This window comes from Solanum verrucosum, unplaced genomic scaffold, assembly GCF_900185275.1.
Source record: "Solanum verrucosum unplaced genomic scaffold, falcon-dt-bn FXZP01000261.1, whole genome shotgun sequence".
NCBI lineage: Eukaryota > Viridiplantae > Streptophyta > Magnoliopsida > Solanales > Solanaceae > Solanum > Solanum verrucosum.
Window position 1 is genome coordinate 4,459,610 of NW_026019969.1, and position 23,934 is coordinate 4,483,543.

Genomic DNA, 23,934 nt, shown 5'->3' on the forward strand with positions numbered 1-23,934 from the left:
CTTTTCTTTTTCCAAAAAAATTCCTCCTTTTGATTTTTTGCAATCAGAAGGTGACATTTAGTTATTTTTTTTATCCTACTTATATCTGTGATGAGTACTAAAAAGTTTATTTTGAGTTTTTTTGCCCACTATTATTTCTAATTATTTTATCAGTATAGTGTTGCTATAAATATCCATATTTTAATGGGCCAAATGAAGTAGGCATTTGTGTATGATTTGGGTGAAAACAAAAAAAACCTGTTTTAAAATTGAAGTTGCATTTAATTTAAACATAGAATAAATTTGAAATTTTGATAATTTTTTTGAAAAAAGGCCTAAAAGTTATTTTATAATTAAATTAAAGTTTACTAAATAATTTCATAGTTCATGGGTACTACAAAATGAAACTAAAATGTTTCTAGTGGGGTATTTATTTAAAGGAAATAGATGAATTAATAATTAGTAAAAATAATACAATCAAAATTAATGAATGATTTCGAAATAATAATTAGATTGAAGACCCAGAAAGAAGTCGACCCGGACCATGACGCCCAATAACAAAAATTAGGGTTGTTTATCCTACTATATATATAATCTAGGGTTTTAGATCTTCTTCTTCCTCTCTCGCTGCATATTTCGCTACTGCCTTGTGAGTGTCTTTTTCTGCCTCACTCTTTGCCGTAAGAAGCAGCTAACCATGGCGGACAAGGCAGTCACTATTCGTACCCGCAAGTTCATGACCAACAGGCTTCTCGCCAGGAAGCAATTCGTAAGCTTTGCCCATTTTTTTTTCCCGATTATCTACTAATTTATCATTTTTTTTAGTCCAATCCCCTTTAAGATTTGAGTTAGGTCTTAAACTAGTAAAAGATATAATCTTGCATTTGTTTTCTTTGGAATCGATGAGTTAATCATCAAATTTCGAGATGGTGCATTGCTATAAATAATCCATGATTAAAGTTTGGTCAATTTGGTACGCTTGCACTGGGTCGTGAATCGTGATTTGTATGATATTAGAAAATGTTGAGAAACCCCTAAAATTTTTTTACTGGAAATGTTGGATAAACGAATTCGACAGGTGGAACTATAGAGTAATTGATAGTAAAGATTTATGCTCACCTAGCTAGTTTTGGATCGAGGCAATTTAGTAGTTAGTATTGCTACTTCCTATGGAATGGATCAAATGTGATGATGATAAATGCTTCTATTATTTTTTTTGCAGATTATTGATGTACTTCATCCTGGAAGAGCCAATGTCTCAAAGGTATGCATTTGATTTTGATGATGTTTCTTGTGTGTTTTCCTTTAGTTTCGTGATGGGGAGGACCTGTTGGAATGTGGCTAATTAATGTTTATTCCATCTATGAAGGCTGAGCTGAAGGAGAAGTTGGCTAGGATGTATGAGGTGAAGGACACCAATGCTATTTTTGTTTTCAAGTTTCGCACACATTTTGGAGGTGGGAAATCAACAGGATTTGGTTTGATTTATGATTCCGTTGAGAATGCCAAGAAGTATGAGCCAAAGTATAGGCTCATCAGGGTAAGTTATTCTCTTAAACTTTTAGCCTTTAGATTTTGTATGCCTGAGATTGGCTGCTCTGTAGTATGTTTGGTTTCATGTCTGCTTTAATGTTGTTGATGAACTCCTAAAAGAAAGATGCTTTTGTGGCTCCTTATGTTTTTCCTCTAATGTATACATCACTTAAATGAGTTTAGTGTACATGATAGACTTATGAATTCTAATTTGTTATAGTTGAAGCTTGAATTTGTTTGTTTGAGACAGCGGTAAGGAATCTAGTCCACTTGTATGAGAGGTTTAGGGGTAAAGTAACTATCTTCTAAAGGTCATATAAAGATATTCCTAGAATGTATACAACACTTAAATGAGTTTACTGAACATAATAGACTTATGACTTCACTAACCTAAGGATCCACTCTGAGCTTGTCCATGTACAATGACCATTTTAACTTCTATTTCTCATCAACTATGTTGATTGATTGTTGCACTGTACTTCAATTCTTTTAAAACTATCTACACATTATCTTTTTATCTGGACACACTGCAAAAGCAGGAAAAGAAAACTTTCTAAATCACTGGCAATATCAAATTGCTCTGTTATTTTGTTGATTCCAATTTTGGTTTGAAGTTTAAGTAGTTAAGTTGCTTCCATGTGAATTAAATATGATGTTGAAATCCTTCATATAGTGAAACCAATCAGATAGTTTTAAGGTAAGTCAATAGGGACAAATGATCTGAAGAGAACTACATCAATGTTATGTCCAACTTGTAGAAAACTGAATATGAAGAAGGCAGATTTGGTTTATTAAGTTTTTCTCTACCTTGGATCATGTAACTGGGTGCATGTCCCTCTTTTCTAATAAAAGAGGAATGTGGTTTCTACAGCCTGCTAACATGCACAGAATCTTATGCTCTTGCAAGTCCTTGCTGCTACACCTTAGCTACTTGGATTCTTATAATTAGTTCAATGCTTTTGTATTGTAGAATGGGCTTGACACCAAGGTTGAGAAGTCTAGGAAACAAATGAAGGAAAGGAAGAACAGAGCCAAGAAGGTCCGCGGTGTAAAGAAGGTGCGTCATCATTACTGTTTTAGTTTCTTGCTATCTTTGTCTGTATTGTTGTGTTTTTCACCAAGTTGGTTTGTTATTTTTTGTTTGATGCAGACCAAGGCTGGTGATGCTAAGAAGAAATGAGTCTTGTGCAAACAAAAATCTCATTTTGGGATTCTTTGGGTGACCTTCGTATTTTTCTTTTGGCATTGTGTGAGCCATAACTTACTGTTGATTTTGTCTGACTTGAGGCAATTCAGTTTTGTTTTCCCTTAGGAATGTCTTATGGAAAGGTTAAAGAGTACTTGAGAGTTGTCATTAGTTAGTGTTACTTGTTACTGTTATTCTAGTAGAGTTCTTATCTGCAGTGGAAGTTTGTTTTTATCAACTTTTTAAGTGTTAAAAGATATTTCAGTTCAACCTTCTTGTTTCAGTCCCTAATTTTCAGAAGGTTGTTTCTCCGGTAGGTGTGGCGAGTACAGTGTGGCTGGCCTTATGCAGTTAGTATAACTAATAATGCCTTAGAAATTATTTGTATCCTTTTACGAGTAGCAGAAATATTAGGGTTCGAATCTAGTGTGAAGTCGCCCTCTTTTTTATATACTTTGATAGATATTCCATATGAAAGCTATATATGGGCCATTAAGTATACTATAGGACTTCTTGTTCGAGTAGGAATATTTTGGTTTTTTTCTGTAAGAACTGAGATTTGAAATGTTACAAACTTGCTATTGTGTATTGTGGGCTAAATGAATAGCTAGTAGTTATGAGCAGCAGGCCGGACATAACTACAACACATGCTTCAAGATACTTTCACATGCACCGCCCAATTGAAATATTAATATTCTTTCGACTTGTTAAATCATTAAAAAAATAAATTAAGAGATTATTTTGTTGTACTATTGTTGTAGAATTTTTCCTCGTAAATTTTAGGCTTGATATATAATCTGTCCCTAAAATGTATCATGATATTTTATTTTTAATTGGACACTTCAACTGCTAATGAAGTGTTTTAATTAGATACTTTTTTAATCATAAGTATTTGTTGCAAGAAATCGTTAAACACCATATATTTTTTACTTAAGGTTAATGTGTATAATTAAATGAGAAGATGTATTATGTGATTAAATATATTTTTTGATAGATGGCTGGAAACACGCGCAAAAGGTTTTTAAAAATCTGAATTGAGAGTGTCTAATTGAATCACTTTATTATAAATTGAGGTGTTTGGGAAGGCTTAATTTGAGTATTTAAATTGAATATTAAACCTAAATTTTAACATGTAGCAATAGGTGGATTTCAACTAAGTCTACAAATGAAGAGGAAAGGTTAAGTGCTATGATATCTGCTTTGTTACTTTTAAACATTGTAGTAATTACTCAGTTGTAAGACTCCACATGGACTAATAGAGATGGTATCTAATCTTGGGAATCATTTTTCTTTGATCCTAGTATAATAATAATGCTATTCTCGGTAGGTGGTGATAAGTATCTCATAAATTAATTGAGGTGTGCAAAAACTTATTCGAACATCACAGTCATTAAAAAAAATAAAAAAACCTTCACATGGAGCAGCCAGTATTGCTGGAATTCTATCTATACCTATTATTTTATGCTCAATCTTATCGTCTTTTCCCACTTCATAGGTGTAATTATTATCACTTAAAAAGATATTGAAGAATAACACGTTTCTTTGTACAACTGAATTGCTATATTTAAAGAAAAAGTAAAGTTAAAGCATTAAAATTAACTTAATTAGTTTAAATGAATCTTGTAATATTATTAATTACTAATACATTCTGAGCTTAGAGTAAAAGAAAAAGAATTTTCTTTTCTAGCACAAATAAAATCATATGTTGAATTTTAAAAGGAGAATTTTAAATAACTTGTTTATCTGAATGGCTATCTTAACTTTTATTTTATCAAGAGAATAAGAAATTGATTCTTCACATTGATGAGAATTATATATATCCCTTTGTTTCTCAATCTTGTTTTTTCTATATATATATATCCTTTTTTGTTTCTCAATCTTGTTTTTTCCATAGGTTAAGTTATTGACAACTCTCTTTTCTTTTCCATAGGTTAAGTTATTGACAACTCTCTTTTCTTTTCTTGTTTCTCTACTTGACAATCTTGTTAATACGTGTATTTTTGTTGTATCTATCCCTCATTTTAGTTTATGTCCAAATTTGCACATATACCTATTCAAAATTGCTTGATTTTTCTCCTTAAATTTTTGTCCATTTATATTACTATAATTTTTTGTCCATTTATATTGATCCTTTTCCCAAAATAAATTTATATCCATAATGTCTTCATTTGATCGAGCACAAAATTCAAAATATAAAAAGATATTTTTAAATCTTATAATTTTAAATGAAAGATAATATTTTTAAATTTTGTGATCTTTGATAAAATATTATAATTAAAAACTTATTTAAATATAGAGAAAAAACGAGAGACTCTTTTAGGAATCAACCAAAAAACAAATACTTAAATTCACAGAAAAAATAACAAAAGAACAATCACCAGAATACTTATCTTTTAACATATGAATTTAAATTAGTTCAACTCAAATATAATTTATAATTATAGATGACAAAAAGAAAAAAGAAAAAAGAAAAAAAAACAGAAGAGACAACACGGAAGAAAAGCATGTTACCCACGTAAATAACTACTAATAAAAGAGTCCAATATATTTTGGTCACATCCACCGCTTTTTAGTTGTATTTTCTTTTATAGGGATTCTTGCGTCTTCTCTACAAACTTTCAATTTTTATTTTTTTTTCTCTTCAGCCAATCACTCACTAGCTCTCCTTCTTCTTGAATTTTTACTTCAATGTTCGGTTCAATTTTTACGTATCTCAACTAATATTTAAAAAATAATTTTATTTTTAAGACTATGATAAATGGATTTTAAAAAACAAAGTTACTTAATAATATTAGGTTTTTTAATATTTGAATTTAAAACGTTGTGATTTTTTGACCTAATTGATCACTACGTCACGCCCTTAAAATATAATATATGAAATATAATACGTGGTTCATTTTTGACTTTCCAAGTTTACACGTTTAGTCCTATCTGTATATGCGTGTATATATAGAACTCTCTTCCTTCCCTTCCCTAACAACTAACCCATTTTTTACCCTTTTTCAAACAGTATCATTTGCCCAAATTGTTGTTCTTTGCGTCTGAAATTCGATTCACTATGGAAGAAGCAAATGGTAAGTGATATTTATGGTATTTATATCTTTCTTGGGATATTCTCAAGTGTGTGATGGTGGTTTTTTGTTGCTTTTTCTGGGTAGAATTTTGATTAATATGGGGTTCTTTTTTGTTTTCCCACCATTGTATGTGTTATTCAGTTTTGTGGGTCAATCTTGGATCTTCAATCTATTTTTGTTAATGGGGTTTGGTTGTTGGTATCTGGGCATGATCTGGTTTCTGGGGTTGTGGGTTGACTGAATTAAAGTTCACCGTTTTGTAGTTGGGAGTTAGGATCAGTTGAATTGTGAATTGCGATCCGCTCCTTTTGTTTTGATGTGCTGACAAAGTTACAGAATTCATGCTGTTCGACTTCCTAATTATGTTCATGGGATCGTGGTGTATTTTGATTTGAACTTGTTTCGCTACCAAGTCGTGTTGTTTACTACTTCTAGCCTGCAATGGCGTGTTACTAGTGCTTTACTGAATTGTGTTGCATGTGTATGAGCTCTACGGCAGCATGATTAGTCTTTTTTATTTTGTCTAGAAGTTCTGAGTTAGTGGTAAAGGTTAGATATGCGTACAAACTACCCTCCCCAGACCCACTGTGTTGGACTACACTGGGTATAGAGGACAAGTGTTAGACCCCCATCTTGCTGCAGTCTTATTTTGGTATTTTGCACATGGAATTTTCAGTTTTACTAATTTTTTGTCAAGTTGTTTTAGTTTTTTTCTAACTTCTTGTCTTCATTGAGCAGTTGTTGAAGCTAAGGACGGAACTATCTCAGTAGCCTCTGCATTTGCTGGTCACCAAGAAGGTAATCTGAAACTTCCCGATTCCTGTATAGTCTTTGATCTCAGTGTCTTACAAGTTGTTTCTTAGAATTCCTCCTTCAGTAGGTGTATTGAAAGACCTTAATTCTAATTATATGCTGTTGTGATATGTCTTTGTTCATCCTCTATACCTTTCTGCATCTTAAATACTGTTTGCATTAAGTAAAAGGTCTCTTTTTTTCTTTTCCACTCTCGTTATCTATTTTATTTAAAATCAGATGGGCATACATGTAGCTAGATGGCCCTTTAAATTTACTTTATTTTATTTCTTTCTTATATAATGTTTTTATCAGCAATGTATATTTGAGTAAATGTTAAATTTGTTTTAAAAAAAATAAAAATAGAAAGAATAAATGTTAAACTTCTCTTTGTCCTCGGGGATTTCCACCAGCTGTACGGGACAGAGACCACAAATTCTTGACACAAGCGGTCGAAGAAGCTTACAAAGGTGTAGAATGTGGAGATGGAGGCCCATTTGGTGCAGTTGTTGTTTGCAATAATGAAGTAGTTGTTAGCTGCCATAACATGGTTTTGAAGCATACTGACCCTACAGCTCATGCAGAGGTCACAGCAGTAAGAGAGGTTAGTGTTCCTACTCTGTGATTTGTTCTGCACAATGAGGTTCTTGCTAATTCGTGTGGATTCAAAGGATGATCCACTTGAAATAATATGATGGAGGCAGCATGTTGTTGGTGTTGACTACTGTCATTTTTCTTTTTGAGTTGTTTTTCCAATCCATTCTTCATGTCCAATTGTCTGATGACTCTGTTTACTATTGTTCCGAGTCCTAGTCGAAGTAGCTTAGAAGTAGTCTAGCTTTATACCATGTTTACCCATTACCTGGGAGGCCTCCTAATCCTTGGGCATGTATAATCAATTGACTGCTCGTGCTAATATTATGACCCTCTGTCATATCAAGCCATTCTATAATACTGGCACAACAAATATTGTTATGCACTTTGTTTTTTGACAACTGTGGTCTATGTTGTTCGGACTCTCCAGAAATGTTGTCGCATTTGTGTCGGACCCTCTATAAATACACTACTTTTGAAGGATTTGACACACACCTGCTGACATTATTGAAGAACCAAGCAATATAGACTCTGTTATTTGGCCATCTTGTGCGCAGCTCAACTACTTTCATAGGGGTACCTGTTACCTCCCACCAACACAACCACTTTGTCCACCAAGGCTTGGACAAATGGGAAGAAACCATCTTTGTGATTTTGCCTCCCCTAGAATTTGAACCGACCTCATGGTTTCCAACCCACTTTATTGACCACTAGGACACATCATTGGGTTCACTGTTGTGCTCTTCATATGCCCAACTTTTTTTAATCCTCATTTTATATTGCTACAACATGACATTGTATCCATTATCCAAGGTTTATCTCCCTACACTAAAGAATCTATTTAACAGACATGTTTTAGCTGTCAATATCTTCTCTCATTGAAGAATTTTTATTCCTGAATCTATACTGCTACAATGTGACATTATATCCAAGGTTTATCTACCTAAAGTGATGAAAATATATAACAGACATGTGTTTAGCTGCCAATTCTTCTTCCATTTAGGAATTCAAAAAGTAGCTTGGGATGGTTATGCTTCTATAACTTACTATCCTTGCACTGCAACAAACTATTATATCTCTGTCCCAAATTTTGATAACCAAATTGATTGGACGGGGATTTTTAGTAGACCAGTTGGTTGGTTAAAGTTCACCTCATTGGTTGGGGGTTCAATTCCCCACCTTGTAATCTCCTTCCCTTATATATAATAAAAGATCTAAAAATTAATTTGGACAGTTTTGTTATATTTAAATAGAAGTGGAGACTAATGGTGAAGAAAAAAGTTTTAATCTCTTGAAAAGCTTGGGTCTTATGGTACTCTTCTATTGCTAAATACTGGAGGAGAAGTTTTAGTTTTTCTTTTCTTTTTTATTTTGGAGGATAAGTTGACGTATTGAGAAAGCTTTCACAATTCTTTTTAAGAATGCAGACACAATACTTGGATAAGCTAAATCAGAATGTAGGATGGTAAAGTTGTGATAGAGGGATTATATTGTGTGTCCCACATGTCATTTCTGTAATGCATGTTCAGAATTCGATCTTCTCAAGTTTCTGCGGCTCTTTTCCCCCTCCTTGGACTGGATGTTTGTTCAGAGAAACCACTTCTTAACCCATTGATTGAAGGTGATAAAAGTTACAAGGAACTTGTGGGCTATTTTGGTGCCAGAGATTAGTGGACGATAGAATTACAATAAAAAGAGCAACTTTCTCACCAATAACTGCTGTAAGCCTTTAGTATTGCACGGTAGGTCTACCATAGCCTTCCCAAACATCCCTTTTAAATCACTGGACCCTTACCCCTTATGGTATGGCTCTTAACATATTGGTCTAGGATGTTGCCAGATGGAGAAGCAATATTGTAGTATGAAGTGAGCAAAGTGATTGGCTACTTTGGATTGGCCTGCTCTCACAAAGATATAAGAACATTCTATTCTTCAACTGCTACTATATGAATCCTCTAAAATTATTCCTCTCTAGCTGGGCCTAACAATGAATTCATTGCCTTGAGGATTCCTCAGAAATTGACCATCTTTATGCTTGTTTTTCAACCTACCTAAACCTTCTCCTTTATTCTGATATCTTGTGTCTTTTGGTTGGAGGTGGTGGAGGGGATTCTCATGGCGAGGATTCCCGATCTTACTACTTCCCATCCTTTTGTAGCATATCAAGCATAGTAAGATGTGGGGTGGTGGGGTGGGTGGATGGGGGTGGAAATTTCCCCACCCACCCACCAACTTCTATTATGGCATGAGCTATGTCAATATGTTGTGGCATTACAACAGCTGAAGTTTTTGTTTGTTTGCTTAGATAATGGGTGGTGTGCAGGGCAGCTTGCGTACACCTTGACTAAACAACTATTAAAGTTCACAGATACTCATTTTTTTGCCCCTATGTTTCTTTGGTTGGATACGTCAGTTTATATAGCAGCTTGTGGAAAAAATTAGTTGGAGAAGAAAGTGAAAAACAAGTCCAGTGATACAGTTACTATAGAGAGCCCAAACTTCTCCAATGGTGGGCTTTAGTACGAGTGTTGGGTATGTACACATATAAAGGAACCGTGAAATGACTTTGGGTTGAGATATCCTCCCTATCACTGGTTCTCTTTCTTCAAGCATATTTGATACCATTCAATGTACTTCTGGGACCCAATGATGTGAATTTTTTTGTCAGTTTGCCTGTCTAATTGACTTATGAACTTCCCTGCTGGTGTTTATTTGGAGTGTGAGCAATGAAGCGGGGAGGAATGTGTTTTATGCTGGGATTTGCTACTTCTCATGAGCTTTGTTTTGCTGTCTTAAGTTTGCTATACTTGTATGATGCTCTCTCCATTAGGTAAGTTTTCTGTTTAAAATTAAATACCGACCGCCTAAGTAGCAAATGTATGATAAATCAAGTGACATCTCCTCTTAGCGAGCAGTGGAATGATGTCAAGAAGTTCTCATCTTATACCTTTAGAGATGCATAGATTGAAAAATCATATGATGCATCAGATTTCTCTAATCAACAAATGGGAAGTTATTGAGGTTAGAATAAAGTTAGGTGACTAATTATAAGATACTGATGAACTAATGAAGTAGCTCTGAGTTGTGAGGGTCAATTATGAAAATGCATTAGTAGACAACGAAGGGATGGTTAAGTATAGCTTGTCATGTGATATATACATAATTCTCTTTGTCTATTTTATTGAACTGCAAGTTGTGTTAAAAGTATTTATCTCACTCCCCTTGCTCTCTTGCTCATCCATTTAAACATATCTTCAGGCATGTAAGAAGCTCAATCGAATTGAGCTTGCAGATTGTGAGATCTATGCTTCTTGTGAGCCCTGTCCGATGTGCTTTGGTGCTATCCATCTATCACGCATCAAGGTATACATTCAAGCCATAAGACTCTTTTACCATTATGTTATTCTTTTAAACTGAAGTGTCTCCTTGTCGTTTCAACAACGCTGACACTTCTACCTTATGTTGTTTGCACAGAGGTTGGTATATGGAGCCAAAGCTGAAGCTGCAATTGCCATTGGGTTCGATGATTTCATTGCAGACGCTCTCAGAGGTACTGGATTTTATCAGAAAGCTCAGTTAGAGATCCAGAAGGCTGATGGTAAAGGAGCCCTAATAGCCGAGCAAGTATTTGAGAAGACCAAAGAGAAGTTCTCCATTTATTGAGAGAAGAAGAAAAACTACTGCTATCTGATCTCATTACTCATCCTGATGTTAATAAACTAATTAATGTTTTTTTCTGAATAATACACAATATTTCTATGACACATTTTCCGAAATTGTATCCATCTGTTGAACTTAACATGGGGATATCAGTTAAATATACGCATGATTCTTCTTTGATTATCAATAAACAGGAGTTTTAGACAAATATTGTTCCTGCAAACCATACAAGTATCATTGCACTGCCTTTTTTATATACAAAAAGAAAGTTTAAAAAAAAAAAAAACAATAACGTAGAACATCCGAGATGGCTTCTTTAACATCAAATCAATACTTGTGTTAATTAATAATGATTAACTAGAATATAGTCACTTCATTAAACTACTTTAAACATGGCAAGTTGATATAGTTAATCAGTGAAATCCTGGTGCAAATTTTTCCTTTTTTATCCATATCGTTTATCTTGTATTAGCTTTCTTTTCAGAAAGCATTTAACTAATTGACGACTTCGCCATTCCGGTCATTCTACCCGGAACTGTAAAGAAGCCATCTGCTGCTTTTGATGAGTCTCGCAAGCTGTTTCAGAGGCTTTGGACTGATGAGGATGAAATTGAGTTGTTGCGAGGATTTCTGGAGTACACCACCCAGCGTGGCCAGAACACTTCTTCCCAGCAGCACCATTACGATACGACCGCATTTTACAAGCAGATCAAGTCCAAATTCCAGCTGGATTTCAACAAAAATCAGCTTGTGGAAGTCAATGCCTTGACACCAAACAAGAGTTCAACCCAACGCTTTATTTCTATCCTAGTTGATCCTGATTCAACATTAGAAGTATGTTGGTTTTTTCCCCAATAACCGAATACTTTTATCTGTAAATACTGCATATTTGATTCCATCCATAAATCTATTTTCTCCCCCTATGAGTTATAGTCCCAATAAGAATGCTAGTTCTTACCGTTCATATATTATGATATGACTATACCACATCAATTCGTTATGTAGTACCTAACGTTTCTCAAGAAAACTGAAGTGTTGGCTACACACAGTGGCGGATCCAAAATTTACAATGTTAGACTATGAAGCAATAGATTCTGCTGAATCTGCAAACACAGAGTTGAATCAGCCACAAGCTACAGCAGAGACATAAAGTTTGCTGCACTTTTAGCAATCGTTAAAAAGAAAAAGAGTAACTCAACTTTTTCTTGAAAATGAACCTGGGAAAAGGCAGACAGTTGAAAATGCAGAGCAGCAAGTATTTAAATCAGAGACATCAAGAATGACACTAACCCAACATTTTGGTCTTTCTATCATTTCCATTTCTATTTACAAAATAGACGAAACATCTATATTGCATCAAAGTCTGCAAACAAGCAGCTGACTGAAAACTAATTAGAAGTCATTATTTAGCAACCAAAAGCTACTACATAACCTAAACCATCCACTGTCATTAACAACCTGGGGTAAAATTATCAACTAGAATTATTTCAATAAGTTGTATACATTAGAAAAGCAACATTTTCAATTGTTACTTCCCATTGATCTCAGCTCCTCCAATTGTGCTTTCACCTGATCCTGAACCAATTCCAACCTCTTCGAATAAACCTCCAGCTCCAGCATTTGCTGCTTCCTCCATTTCTCATCCCCCATCATTTCCATGCTCATTGCACCTCCCCCAAAACCCCCCAGTCCCAGTCCCAGCCCCTGCCCCAGCCCCAACCCCAGCGAGATTGGACTCATCCCCATTCCTCCAAAGCCAAAGCCAAACCCTCTAGCAGACCCATTCAAATTGGCCACATTGTTCACCAGCTCCTTGAAAATTGGTGATACACAGTTCCTCACTGTTTCCTCAATCAGGTTAGGCACAGAAGCAGCCACCGTGGTGGGAGCTGATGCAGCAACTCCAGCCACCGGTGGTGCAGCAACTCCAGACACCTGTGGTGCAGCAACTCCAGACACTGGTGGTGCAGCAGGGGCAGCTGCCACTGGGTTGGAGTTTGTGGCCGGCATTTGCACATTAATGCGGACCCCAGGTGGCTGATAAGGCTGATGCTCAACTTTAACAGCTTCTAAAGGTACTGGGGACCTTTTCTGTGATCTTGGAGTTTTGATGGCAATTCCATTAGGGTTAGAGTTAAGATTAAACTTAGGGCTATGATAAAGGACAATTGAATCAGGATTAGGGTTAGGGTTAACATCCTCATCATCCTCCAATCCCAATCCAACACCACCATCTTCTAGCGGTGGGGCGGAGAAACCAACAGAGCCTCCAGGGCTGCTGCGGGCATAAGAGCCTCCAGTACTCCAGATCCTGTGAGAGATGTCGAAAGTTACCTGATCATGAGCACTTTTGAAAACAAAGTCCTTGCCAGATCCCATCTTGCTCACCACAGTCCTGTACTTTTTCTTCAGTCGGCGGAGTTTCTCCACAAGCTGGTTTTTGTTGAAATCCAGCTGGAATTTCGACTTGATCTGCTCGTAAAATGCGGTGGTATCGTAATGGTGCTGCGGGGAAGAAGTGTTCAGGCCACGCTGAGTGGTGTACTCCAGAAATCCTCGCAACAACTCAATTTCATCCTCATCCGTCCAAAGCCTCTGAAAAAGCTTGCGAGACTCATCAAAAGCAGCCGATGGCTTCTTTACCGCTCCGGGCAGAATGACCGGAATGGCGAAGTCGTCAATCCTAGGGCGTTTTCCCGGATTCATCATTCCAGCTCCGGAATCTCCTGTGGACACGCCGGCGACCGCTATGGTCACCTCACCGGCGATGGAGGGGGAAGAGGTAGAATCCTCATCACCTTCCAGGTCCATATCAACCTCATAATCGAGGTTTTCGTAGGATGCCTGGTGATGACGATTTGGTACAGAATCCATGGTGGAAAGAACAATGTTTTTTTCTTTTTTTTCTGATGAAAGAGGAGGAGATTTTAGGGGGTGTGGGGCTCTAGGGTTCAGTGGGCTAAGGTAAAAGTAGCAAACAGAGTGCGGCGCAAGAGGTTTGGCCAAGAGTAAAGACAGACGGTCACAAACTATTGGTTAATAATTTTAAGTTAGTTTCGTGCAAGACTTAATTTGGTACTTTGGTTGAATGATTCACTAGATCGGCGCGTTGTAGCCGGTAGCATTTACTGGGTTCCCTGGTAAGCCGGTACCCGGTGAGCATCGTCTCCTCTCACCTACTTCACTTTTCACTCATAATTAAAAGGCTATGTTGACTAAGTTTAAGAAAATTAAATATTTTATAAACAAAAGGATTAATTGAGATAAATAGAAGTTAATTAATATGTGATGAAATCGTAGACTGTTCCTAATAAATATTAGTTAATTTTAATTTAAAATTTAATTACTTGGAAAAAAAAAGATTTAAATATGTAATCGAATTTTGAAAAAAGACTTATTTATGTCTTTTTGTTAAAAGTTTGGCTCATCTATAACTTTTAACGGATGAAATCATCTATTCTAGGATCCTTGCCATGATTCATCATTGGAGCGGCAGAATCTCTGGTGGAGACACCGGCAACCGCTATGGTCACCTCACCTACAATGGAGGGAGAGGAGTTAGAGTCGTCATCACCCTCCACATCCATGTCTACGTCATAATCGAGATTGTCATCGTTGTGGATGGTGATGAGGATTCTACTTCTTCTCCATCCTACAACAATGACAACCTCGATTATGAGGTTGGCATGGATGTGGAAGGTGATGAAGACTCTAACTCTTCTCCCTCCATTGCCGGTGAGGTAACCATATCGGTTGCCGGTGTCTCCACCGGAGATTCTACCACTCCAATGACGAATCATGGCAAGAGTCACATAATTGATGATTTTGTCATTCCATCACTTAAAAGTTTGACTCATTTATGTCATTTCAGTTAACAAATAATGACATGAATGAACTTTTTTTTCAAACGAAAATGACGTAGATGAGCCAAACTTTTAACAAAGGGCATAAATAAATCTTTTCTCAAAGTTCGATGACATAATTTAAACCTTTTCCAAGTAATCAAATTTTAAATTAAAATTAACTAATATTTATTAGTCAATATTTACTAGGAACAAAGTCTATGATTTCATCACATATTAACTTCTATCCTATCTCAAATAAACCCTTTTGTTTAATAAAATATTTAATTTTCTTAAACTTAGTCAAACATAGCCTTGTAATTGATGATTTTGCTATTTTATCCGTTAAAAATTTAGTCTATCTATATCATTTCAGCTAACAAATAATGGCATGAATGAGCCTTTTTCTCAAATAAAAATAACATCTATGAGCCAATTTTTTAACGTGTAGCATGAATAAGTTTTTTCCTCAAAATTTGATAGCATATTCGAGCCTTTGTAAATGTTTCAATTGAATACCTAAATGAAGATGCTTATAGAGACATTAAACAAACTTTTATTATATTGTTAAAAAACTTTTTGCTAAACTAAAGTAAAATAATGTGACATGGCATCCCATTAAAAGAGAGGAATATATTTTGAGAAAAATAAAAATAATTGGATGATAGTGTGATCTTAAAAGAAACAAAAATAATATTATAAGACATATCTTAAACATGAGTAACTAAGTGGGATATACGAAAATCTTACTACTATTTTTATAATGTTATTTTGTGATAGATGGTCGGTTCGTTCTTTTTTTTTAAAAAAAAACCTTATAAACTAATAAGAAGTAAAATTTTATATAAAATAAGAAGTAAAATTGTACAATAATAACATGGTAAAATGATAAATAGGATAATTGTAAATGTTAAACTGAACTGCGTATATTGAAAGATTAGATGGTGTTAGGTGTATGCACGTGTCGAACACAAATTTAGAAGCCTATGTCCAACATGGTTAAAAATACTCAAATATTCAAATTAATAGAGCAGGGTGCATGCTACCTTTAAAGTAGGTTTTGGAGGAGAACAAATTGAAAAGTATAGCACTTACCACGAGGGTTATGGCGGAGCGTTTATTCCTCGAATATGAAGTTACATTTGTTAGGAAGCGTTTTTATTCATCAATGTGGGACTTTGCACCTCGAATATAGATATCGAACATACTGGGTGAAAAACAAAAAAAATATATAACACTTATCTAAAACTTATAATATAATACGATTTAATGGTCAACAAAAGTACATCGAGGATATTGACTAAAATAGTAAAAAAAAAATTGGTCATATTAAGTTGAATCAATACTCACATTTCTAACAATTTGTGGTAGATTTCTTTTAACATATATGCTAACTTTATTCGTTAATAATGTAATATGGATCATCGACTTCAATAATACTACTTCTGTAGTAAGGATGCAAAATTGATTTTTTATGAGAGAGATATATTATTAAGCTTACTTGAGTTCTTTTCTCTTAATCTTTTTAATTTTTTTGTTAATTTATTTGCTAATGTAAAATTAAATACAATTTTCTTCATACCTCACAAACAACAGCTAATTCCAGTCCATCTCGTATTCGAAAACTAGCAGTGCAATTTGTCAATCCTTCCGTGACCAAAGTCGGGTAGCTAGCTATCTACCTGTAATAGAGTACTCTCAAATCCAAATCGTCAATTAACTATCAATTAATTATTCAAAAATTCTTATAGCATATCATAAAAAAAAGTTTATAACAAACTTGTTTATCAAAAAGCAACATAACAAATTTTTAGAGAGATTATAGAGAATAAAATGAAGGGAAGGGGTTAAGAAATTTCTTTAAATTGATTTTATTATAAAGATTGCCTACGTATCCAACAAACATCACCTTTGATATTTATCAAAAAGATATGTCTTGTATCTTATTTTCTCTCATGTTAATTATATATTTTTTTATATTACAAACGATAATTTTGGAAAGAAGAAAAAAAATCAATTGCAAATTCATTATTTTTATTAAAAATTAAGATGCATGTATATGATAAAGAAAAAATCAAGTAAACAGGAAAATTATATAACATTCATTGAACACTCATAATTATAAGATAGTGTAAGAGAAAAGGAAAACTCACCAAAAATATGCAAATAGCATATGTGAAAATAAAATTATTGTGAAATTTCAAGCTAGAAGTGATGAAATTGATGACGACAAAGAAATAAAGATGAATCTACAAAAAAATAAACCGAATGTTAGAGAGAAATTTACAGATCAAATCCTAATAACGATAAAGAAAAAGAGCAGGAGAACACGAGAGAAAAGAGAAGCAAAGAAACATATAATATAACGGATGGGGAGAACTAATTAATATTTTAATGGATGATGATATGTAAACTCTCTAGAAGTAACATATGACAGTTAGACTAAATTGAAATTACATATATAACTCTCGTCGTTTTTACGACTCACACTTATATTGTTAAAAATATCATTGAACATTTATAACTATAAAAGAGCGTAAGAAAAAAAGAAGAAGAGAAACTCACCAAGACTAAACAGGTAACAAACGCGAAAGCAAAATTATTATGAAACATTAAGTTAGAAGGGATAAATTGACGATGACAAAGAAATAAAGATAAATATGCAAAGAATTAAGTCAAATATAAGAGAGAAATTTACAGATCAATTCCAAAAGAACAATAAAGAGAAAGAGAGCACAAGAAATGAGAAACAAAGAAACATAAAATGTAACGGGTGAGGACTACTAATATTTTGATGATAATGACGCCTAAATTCTATGAAAGTAATATAAGGTAACTTAAGTCAGTTGAAATTACTAATATAACCTTCATCGTCTTTACGATCCACACTTATATCGTTAAAGAACACAATTGAACACTTATAACGGTAAATACTGCAAGAAAAAAAGAGTTTAGGAAAACCCACCAATTACTATATAAATAACAAATGCGAAAATAAAATTATTGTGAAAGCTCAGTCTAAAAAATATGAAATTAAAGATCACAAAGAAATAAAGATGAATCTGCAAAAAAACTAAACCAAATGTTAGAGATAAATCTAAAAATCAAACCCTAAAAAAAGATAGAGAGAAGAACACGAAAGAAGAGAAGCAAATAAACATCGTCTGTAACAACTAAGGACAAGTAATATTTTGATGACGATGACACTGAAACTCTCCAAATGTAGTATAAGATAGCTAGATCCAGTTGAAATTATAGATATAACCTTCATTTTCCTTACGAACCACACTTATATCATCAAAGAATGTCATTGAACACTTATAATTGTAAAGAGTGCAAGAAAATAAGAGAAGAGAAAAAACACATCAAAACTACATAAGTAACAGATCTGAGAACAAAATTATAATGAAACCGCAAGTTAGATTTATAATGAAACTTAAAGCTAGATGCGATGAGATTGAAGGTGACAAAGAAATAAAGATGAATCAACAAAGAATTATACCAAATGTTAGAGAGAAATCTAAAGATCAAACCCTAAAGAACATAGAAAGAAAGAGGGGCGGCGGAGAACACGAGAGAGGAAAAACGAAGAAACCTAGAATGTAACGGATGGAACAACTCGTATTTTGACGGCAATAACACGCAAACTCTCATTAAGTAGACAGCTCGATTCGACCGAAATTACAAAAATAACCTTCGGTGTTTTTACGACCCTCACTTGTTTCATTGGAAAATCTTCACATTATTATCATTTCAAGTCAAACCGCCAAATACTACATATACTTTGAAATAATTTAACTTTTAGTTCGCCGATTAATGATTAATTATAATTTTAATTCTTATAATATTTGACTAAATATATTTAATTTTTAACTCACTGAAATCTGCGTTTTTGATCTCTTTATATAGAAAGTATGTAATAAAAAACTACATTTATAATTATATCATTCACAAATATGAAATAACAATACAAATTTAACATCATATATCAATAATTTATTAAATTAATAAAAAAAGAATTATAATAAAAAGGGCTCGAAAGTACATGTATCACTAGAGCCGTCAATATGGGTTGACCCGTTGGTCCGGTCTGACCTAACCCGTGATTTGATAGGGCTGAGCTATGAATTCTAGAGCCCATCTAAGAAAAGAAGTTTTTAGCTCGGCTTGAATTAGCTTGCTGGTTTGTGGGGCTTGAGAAATATGGATAAGCCTGGCCCGTGGGTCGAATAAAAATTAATTATAAATAAATTTAAATAGAGTATTAAAAATAACAAAAGCCTAAACTCAAAATTTGAAGTTTAAAATATTACAATTTAAATACAAATTATGTTTATAAAATATGTACTATATAAAATAAATATTCTCTAAAATTTCTAGGGATTCACTACGTAGGCTATTGTCTATGAAATATTGTCATAGTTTTTGTGTTTTATTATGATCATTGGAAAATAATTAGGTTAATATTTCTATTTAGCTATTTATGCTTTTACTCGAAATCAAACTTAATAAATATTATAAAGATAATTTTATTTATGTATTTGATTAACAAGTAGTAACACTAACACCATGTCTTGTCGATATTTATGATAATATTTTAAAATTATAATTTAATTAAAAAAATTATAAAAAATATATTTTTAAGAAAAGAGGGCTGACTCGGAAAAACCTGTAGCCCATGTACTTGTAGGCTGAGCGGACCATTTTCTGGTCCACTCAAAAAATGGGCTAGTCGGTCAAATTTCAAAGCCTGTATGGATTGGCCCGGATGGGGTGGGCCAACCCATATTGACAGCTCTATGTATCACCATTAAAAAATGTAGGGCAGTGGATGAGACCACTCCATCCTTAATCAAAGCTAACCATCCAAATCGAGAGTATAAGAAAAATTCTTGGTAGAGAGTTTAATTCTCCTAATATATTTCTTTTTATCAAAAAGGAAAAAATCACAAAAGAAAAATAAGTTTTAGAATGAGTTTATTTATACCTTATCCAATTCCCCAAATTTGAAAGGGCATATACTTTTTGATGGATCCCTTTTGGTTGGTTTCTCTATATCCACATGTCCCCCACACACCAAAACCCCTCCAAGAACTCCAAGTTCAAACACCACTGATCCATTTTCATCCATAGCAACAGTAAGAAGAAGAAGAAGAAGAAAAAGAAACCTTCTTGAATGGCTTCAGCAACTGCAAGAGCTTCCTTTATATTCAACCTCTCTTCATCACCTTCACTCACACAACCATCCACTCCAAAACCCAAAACCCATCTCACATTCCCACCATTTCACCTCAAATCCCACTCAGTTTCATCTTTTTACAGATACCCAAAACCCCAATTCAATCTACAACCCAAATCCATTGATGTCTCCCAAGAAGACAAACCCATCTCAGAACAACCGATTACCGAGACACCCACTTCGGAATCCGAGCAGGAGCAGGAGCAGGAGCAGGAGCAGGAAGAGGAGAAATTTGACAATAGGAGGCTTGAGGAGAAGTTTGCGGTGCTGAATACTGGGATTTATGAGTGTAGGTCTTGTGGGTACAAGTATAATGAAGCTACTGGAGATCCCTCTTATCCTATTCCTCCTGGGTTGCCGTTTGATAAGCTGCCGGAGGATTGGAGGTGTGCGACTTGCGGTGCTGCGAAGAGTTTCTTTGATAGCAAGAGTGTGGAGATTGCTGGGTTTGCTCAGAATCAGCAGTATGGGTTAGGTGGTAATACTCTTACCTCTGGCCAAAAGGCACTGCTTATATATGGTGGATTGCTTTTGGGATTTGTGTTCTTCTTGTCTGGTTATTTCCTTCAATAAAACAGATTATTTGAGAAAGTTTTGAAGTTAGTATATTTGTGTGTACATGTATAATAATTGTACATGGTTTAGAATGGAATTTAACATTGAGCAGAAGTTTATACATAACATTCGTGTAGAGGTGTAAGTCAGCTGAGGCAAGTTTATTATTGCTTATTCTGTATTGGTATAATTTCTAAACAAGCTAAGTGTTCGATCAAGGATGTATCTTTATCACAATATGAATCGAGCTCAAGAAAGGTTTTTTTTTTCAGTTGATCATTAGTACTGACTGGAGTATTCCAACCTTCACCATGAGTGACTCGTATATATCCGTTTTTCAAGTATGATTGTTATTGCTTGTGTTGACTGATGTAGCTGAAATAAAAAAACAAGGCATTTGAACAAAAGTCTAACGTAATATGTAAAATATGAGTCCAATGCCCTAATCCTATGCACCATCCTGTTCAAACAACAATCGTGATTTATTGTGAGCATTGAAGTTAACTTTTTCCCCCTTTTGTTTGCTATTTTGTATTCAATTCATTTATGTGTCCGTATCATCACTTTGATTTCACAGCGTTTTCTTTTGGCAATTTGCTATCTTTTTATGGCATTGGTCATTAGGTGACAGATTCTCCCTTGATAAGTTATGGTAGTGCTCATTAATACAAAACATGAGCCCAAAAGGTATAAAATTTCTTCTCATTTAGACACCAAAATAGATAGAGTATTAAGATATGCTATGGAACGAGGCATTTTATTCTATCCCTACAGTTATGTCTTTAACTCTTTTCCCCCTTATTAGATTGTCTCTACCATTATCAGCTTCCTTTTTTTATTGGTTAAGATGTGTGTTTACAGTTTCACCCATATTTGTTTCAATTATCGTACATGTAATACCTTGAAAACATGTGAGCTAAGTGTTCGCAAAATGATGTATCTTTTTCATAATATGACACAACCTCAAGCAAGGTTTAATCCAGTTGATCATTAGTACAGAGTGATATATGCCAACCTTCATGAGAGTCGAGAGACTCATGTATTCCTTTTTCAAGTATATGATTGTTCTTGCACTTGTGTTGACAAAGATAACTGAAACAAAACTTCAAGGCATTTGAACGATGTCATAGCAGTAAGAGGTATATATGACTCCAATGTCCTAATCCAGTGCACCATCTCTGTTTAAACAACATCCGTTATTCATTGCAAGCACTGAAATTAACTCCTTTTCTCCTTTTTGTTTGCTGTTTTGCATTTGATTCATTTATATTTTTTTATCGTCAGTTTGGATGTCACAGTGTTTTCTTTTGGCAATTAGCGATCTTGTTATTGCATTGGTTTTTAGATGACAGACTATCCCTTGATTATTTATGGTAATGCACATAAACACAAAATATGAGCCCAAAAAGTATCTCTTGATTGTTAAGGAGGTATGTTATGGAAACCAGTGGCGGAGCCAGAAAATTTAATAAGGGGGTTCAAAATCTAAAAAGTAAGCACACAAACTAGTGGAAGGGGGTTCGACATCTATTATACATACCTAAAAAATAATTTTAACCATGTAAAAATAGTAATATTTTTCGCCGAGGGGGGTCGGATGACCCCCCTCATTACATGCTGCCTCCGCCACTGATGGAAACGAGGTATTTTATTCTATCTGAACAGTTATGTCTTAAAATCTTTGTGGTAACTTTGTTATTAGCATTTTCAGCTTCCTTTTTTCACTTTTTGAAGTCAATAAAAGATCATATAATAAAGTGGCGGGTTAGATAGTAAGAGCAACTAGATCAGTAATGGAAAGGGTACTAAGCCTGTGTTTGAGCTCTATGCCTTTGCCTTAGCGCGTCTTGGATGGATCAATGGCAGGGGACCCCTGACAATTAGTTCTAAGGATCGGGGTTAGAAGGGTCCGTCACGCTTTGGACATCGCCACCGGGATCGTTGAGGCCCCACAATTAACATCACTACGGTCGGGCTATCGAACACGGGGTCAGAAGTGAATTACGAGTCGGACCAATCTGCGAATCGAGCGAGCTCCCCTTGCCTTCTTTTGGTTGAGATGTGTTTGATAGCTCCACCCCTGTTTGTTTCAATGCCCAAGGGTGATCCCGAAGAGAAACTATTTTTTACAATCTCTTCTTCTCAAAAGATTTAGTGCTTAGAAAGACTCCGACACTATTATGAGGTGACATAGTTTGACAGAGCAAAACTCAGCTAGACTGTCTGGTGTTGATCTTACTTTGTATGTTATATCAATGAAAAATGAGAAAACATTGTTTATGGATCTTATGTAACTAACTGTCCATAAGCGATATTTGTTTCCCGTTTCCTTTAGCTGTGCATCCCTTTGATGTTGCACTGGTCAATTCAGATCAATTACGTATCACTGCAGCTCCAGTCTTTCTTATTGCTGGTTATCTGTCTTTTTGATTGGGGAAGAAGTACATGTACAAAAAGGAAGAAAGATGAGAAACTGGGTTTGTGAGAATCTAAACCTCAACCATGAATAGATTAGTTGTTTACAGAGTAAACCTTTCTGATGGATCCAAGATGTCGATAGCTTTTTCACATGAGAGTATTCCCAACTCTTTCTGGGCATATTGTATGTGTCAATTGCATTTAGCTAATTAGCCCGTAGAGATTGAGGTTCCATAAACGGTACTTCCTGATACTGTTCTAATTCAGTACTGTTTGGTCATGTCTATGCTCATTGTTCAGTATACGCCGACTCTCTGAATAATTTTTACAGTATCAAGTGTTTTGATGGGTTATAACAGGTTATATAGAGACAAAACACTAGCTAATTTCTTCCTTTCTGTTCAAGCATTGGTGGATAGAGCTACCTAGTATATGTTGCTTATTTTCTGTTGAATTAATTGAAATACACGGAACTTTCATAACCTTGTTCTTGTTTTTGTTCATACTAAGATCTGCAGGAATAACAAATCTAAGTTTGATTACTATTAGTTTATAATTTTATATAGTTAGTGATAAGGGTAATATGGATAGAAAATAATAATTTCCTCTTGATTTGCTTAAATAAACAATTTTTAGAAAGAAAAATATAATGATATAGGAAATATGTATAGCTTATTTTACACCACAAGTTCAAGTCTTTCTTTTATTTTTAAGTTTTATGTCCAATCAAATACTTTTACTTAAATTGAGACGGAGAGCATATTAAACTAATGAAAAGGCTTGGGGACCACAAATCTCACGTAACATAGCATTCTGATACACATGTGACATAAGTAACAGAAAGATTCAATTATAGAAATATTCAACATTTTTACAGTATAATAATAATATATCAACTCTAAAGTCTTGGTAAAAAATATATTTGACACGACGCTAGAGTTTTTTTTAGATCGTGAGCACCAAACTTAATACGAGGAGGCTGAAAATACAATAAAGTCTTATTGGAATAAATATATGTCTGCCACTTGCACATCGCATAATACATACGTAATTGCTTGCGTT

General features: G+C 34.4%; 4 protein-coding genes across 4 annotated transcripts; 3 read left to right on the forward strand and 1 right to left on the reverse strand.

Annotated features, from left to right (window-relative positions):
• The first annotated feature begins 565 nt into the window (after positions 1-565).
• On the forward strand, positions 566-2,839 carry LOC125815470 (40S ribosomal protein S24-1). The gene is made up of 5 exons (XM_049494946.1): positions 566-748; positions 1,202-1,243; positions 1,349-1,519; positions 2,483-2,569; positions 2,663-2,839. Exons 1-5 carry the CDS (start codon positions 677-679, stop codon positions 2,690-2,692), a joined length of 402 nt encoding a protein of 133 aa, XP_049350903.1. The 5' UTR covers positions 566-676; the 3' UTR covers positions 2,693-2,839.
• Positions 2,840-5,627: 2,788 nt separating this feature from the next.
• On the forward strand, positions 5,628-11,026 carry LOC125815471 (guanosine deaminase). The gene is made up of 5 exons (XM_049494947.1): positions 5,628-5,772; positions 6,511-6,570; positions 6,978-7,168; positions 10,417-10,521; positions 10,633-11,026. Exons 1-5 carry the CDS (start codon positions 5,757-5,759, stop codon positions 10,819-10,821), a joined length of 561 nt encoding a protein of 186 aa, XP_049350904.1. The 5' UTR covers positions 5,628-5,756; the 3' UTR covers positions 10,822-11,026.
• Positions 11,027-12,098: 1,072 nt separating this feature from the next.
• On the reverse strand, positions 12,099-13,746 carry LOC125816311 (probable transcription factor At5g28040). The gene has a single exon (XM_049495897.1). The coding sequence runs from the start codon at positions 13,690-13,692 to the stop codon at positions 12,340-12,342; it is 1,353 nt and encodes a 450-aa protein (XP_049351854.1). The 5' UTR covers positions 13,693-13,746; the 3' UTR covers positions 12,099-12,339.
• Positions 13,747-19,662: 5,916 nt separating this feature from the next.
• LOC125816276 (uncharacterized) lies at positions 19,663-20,502 on the forward strand. Its single transcript, XM_049495863.1, has one exon. The coding sequence runs from the start codon at positions 19,837-19,839 to the stop codon at positions 20,470-20,472; it is 636 nt and encodes a 211-aa protein (XP_049351820.1). The 5' UTR covers positions 19,663-19,836; the 3' UTR covers positions 20,473-20,502.
• The last annotated feature ends 3,432 nt before the right edge of the window (positions 20,503-23,934 follow it).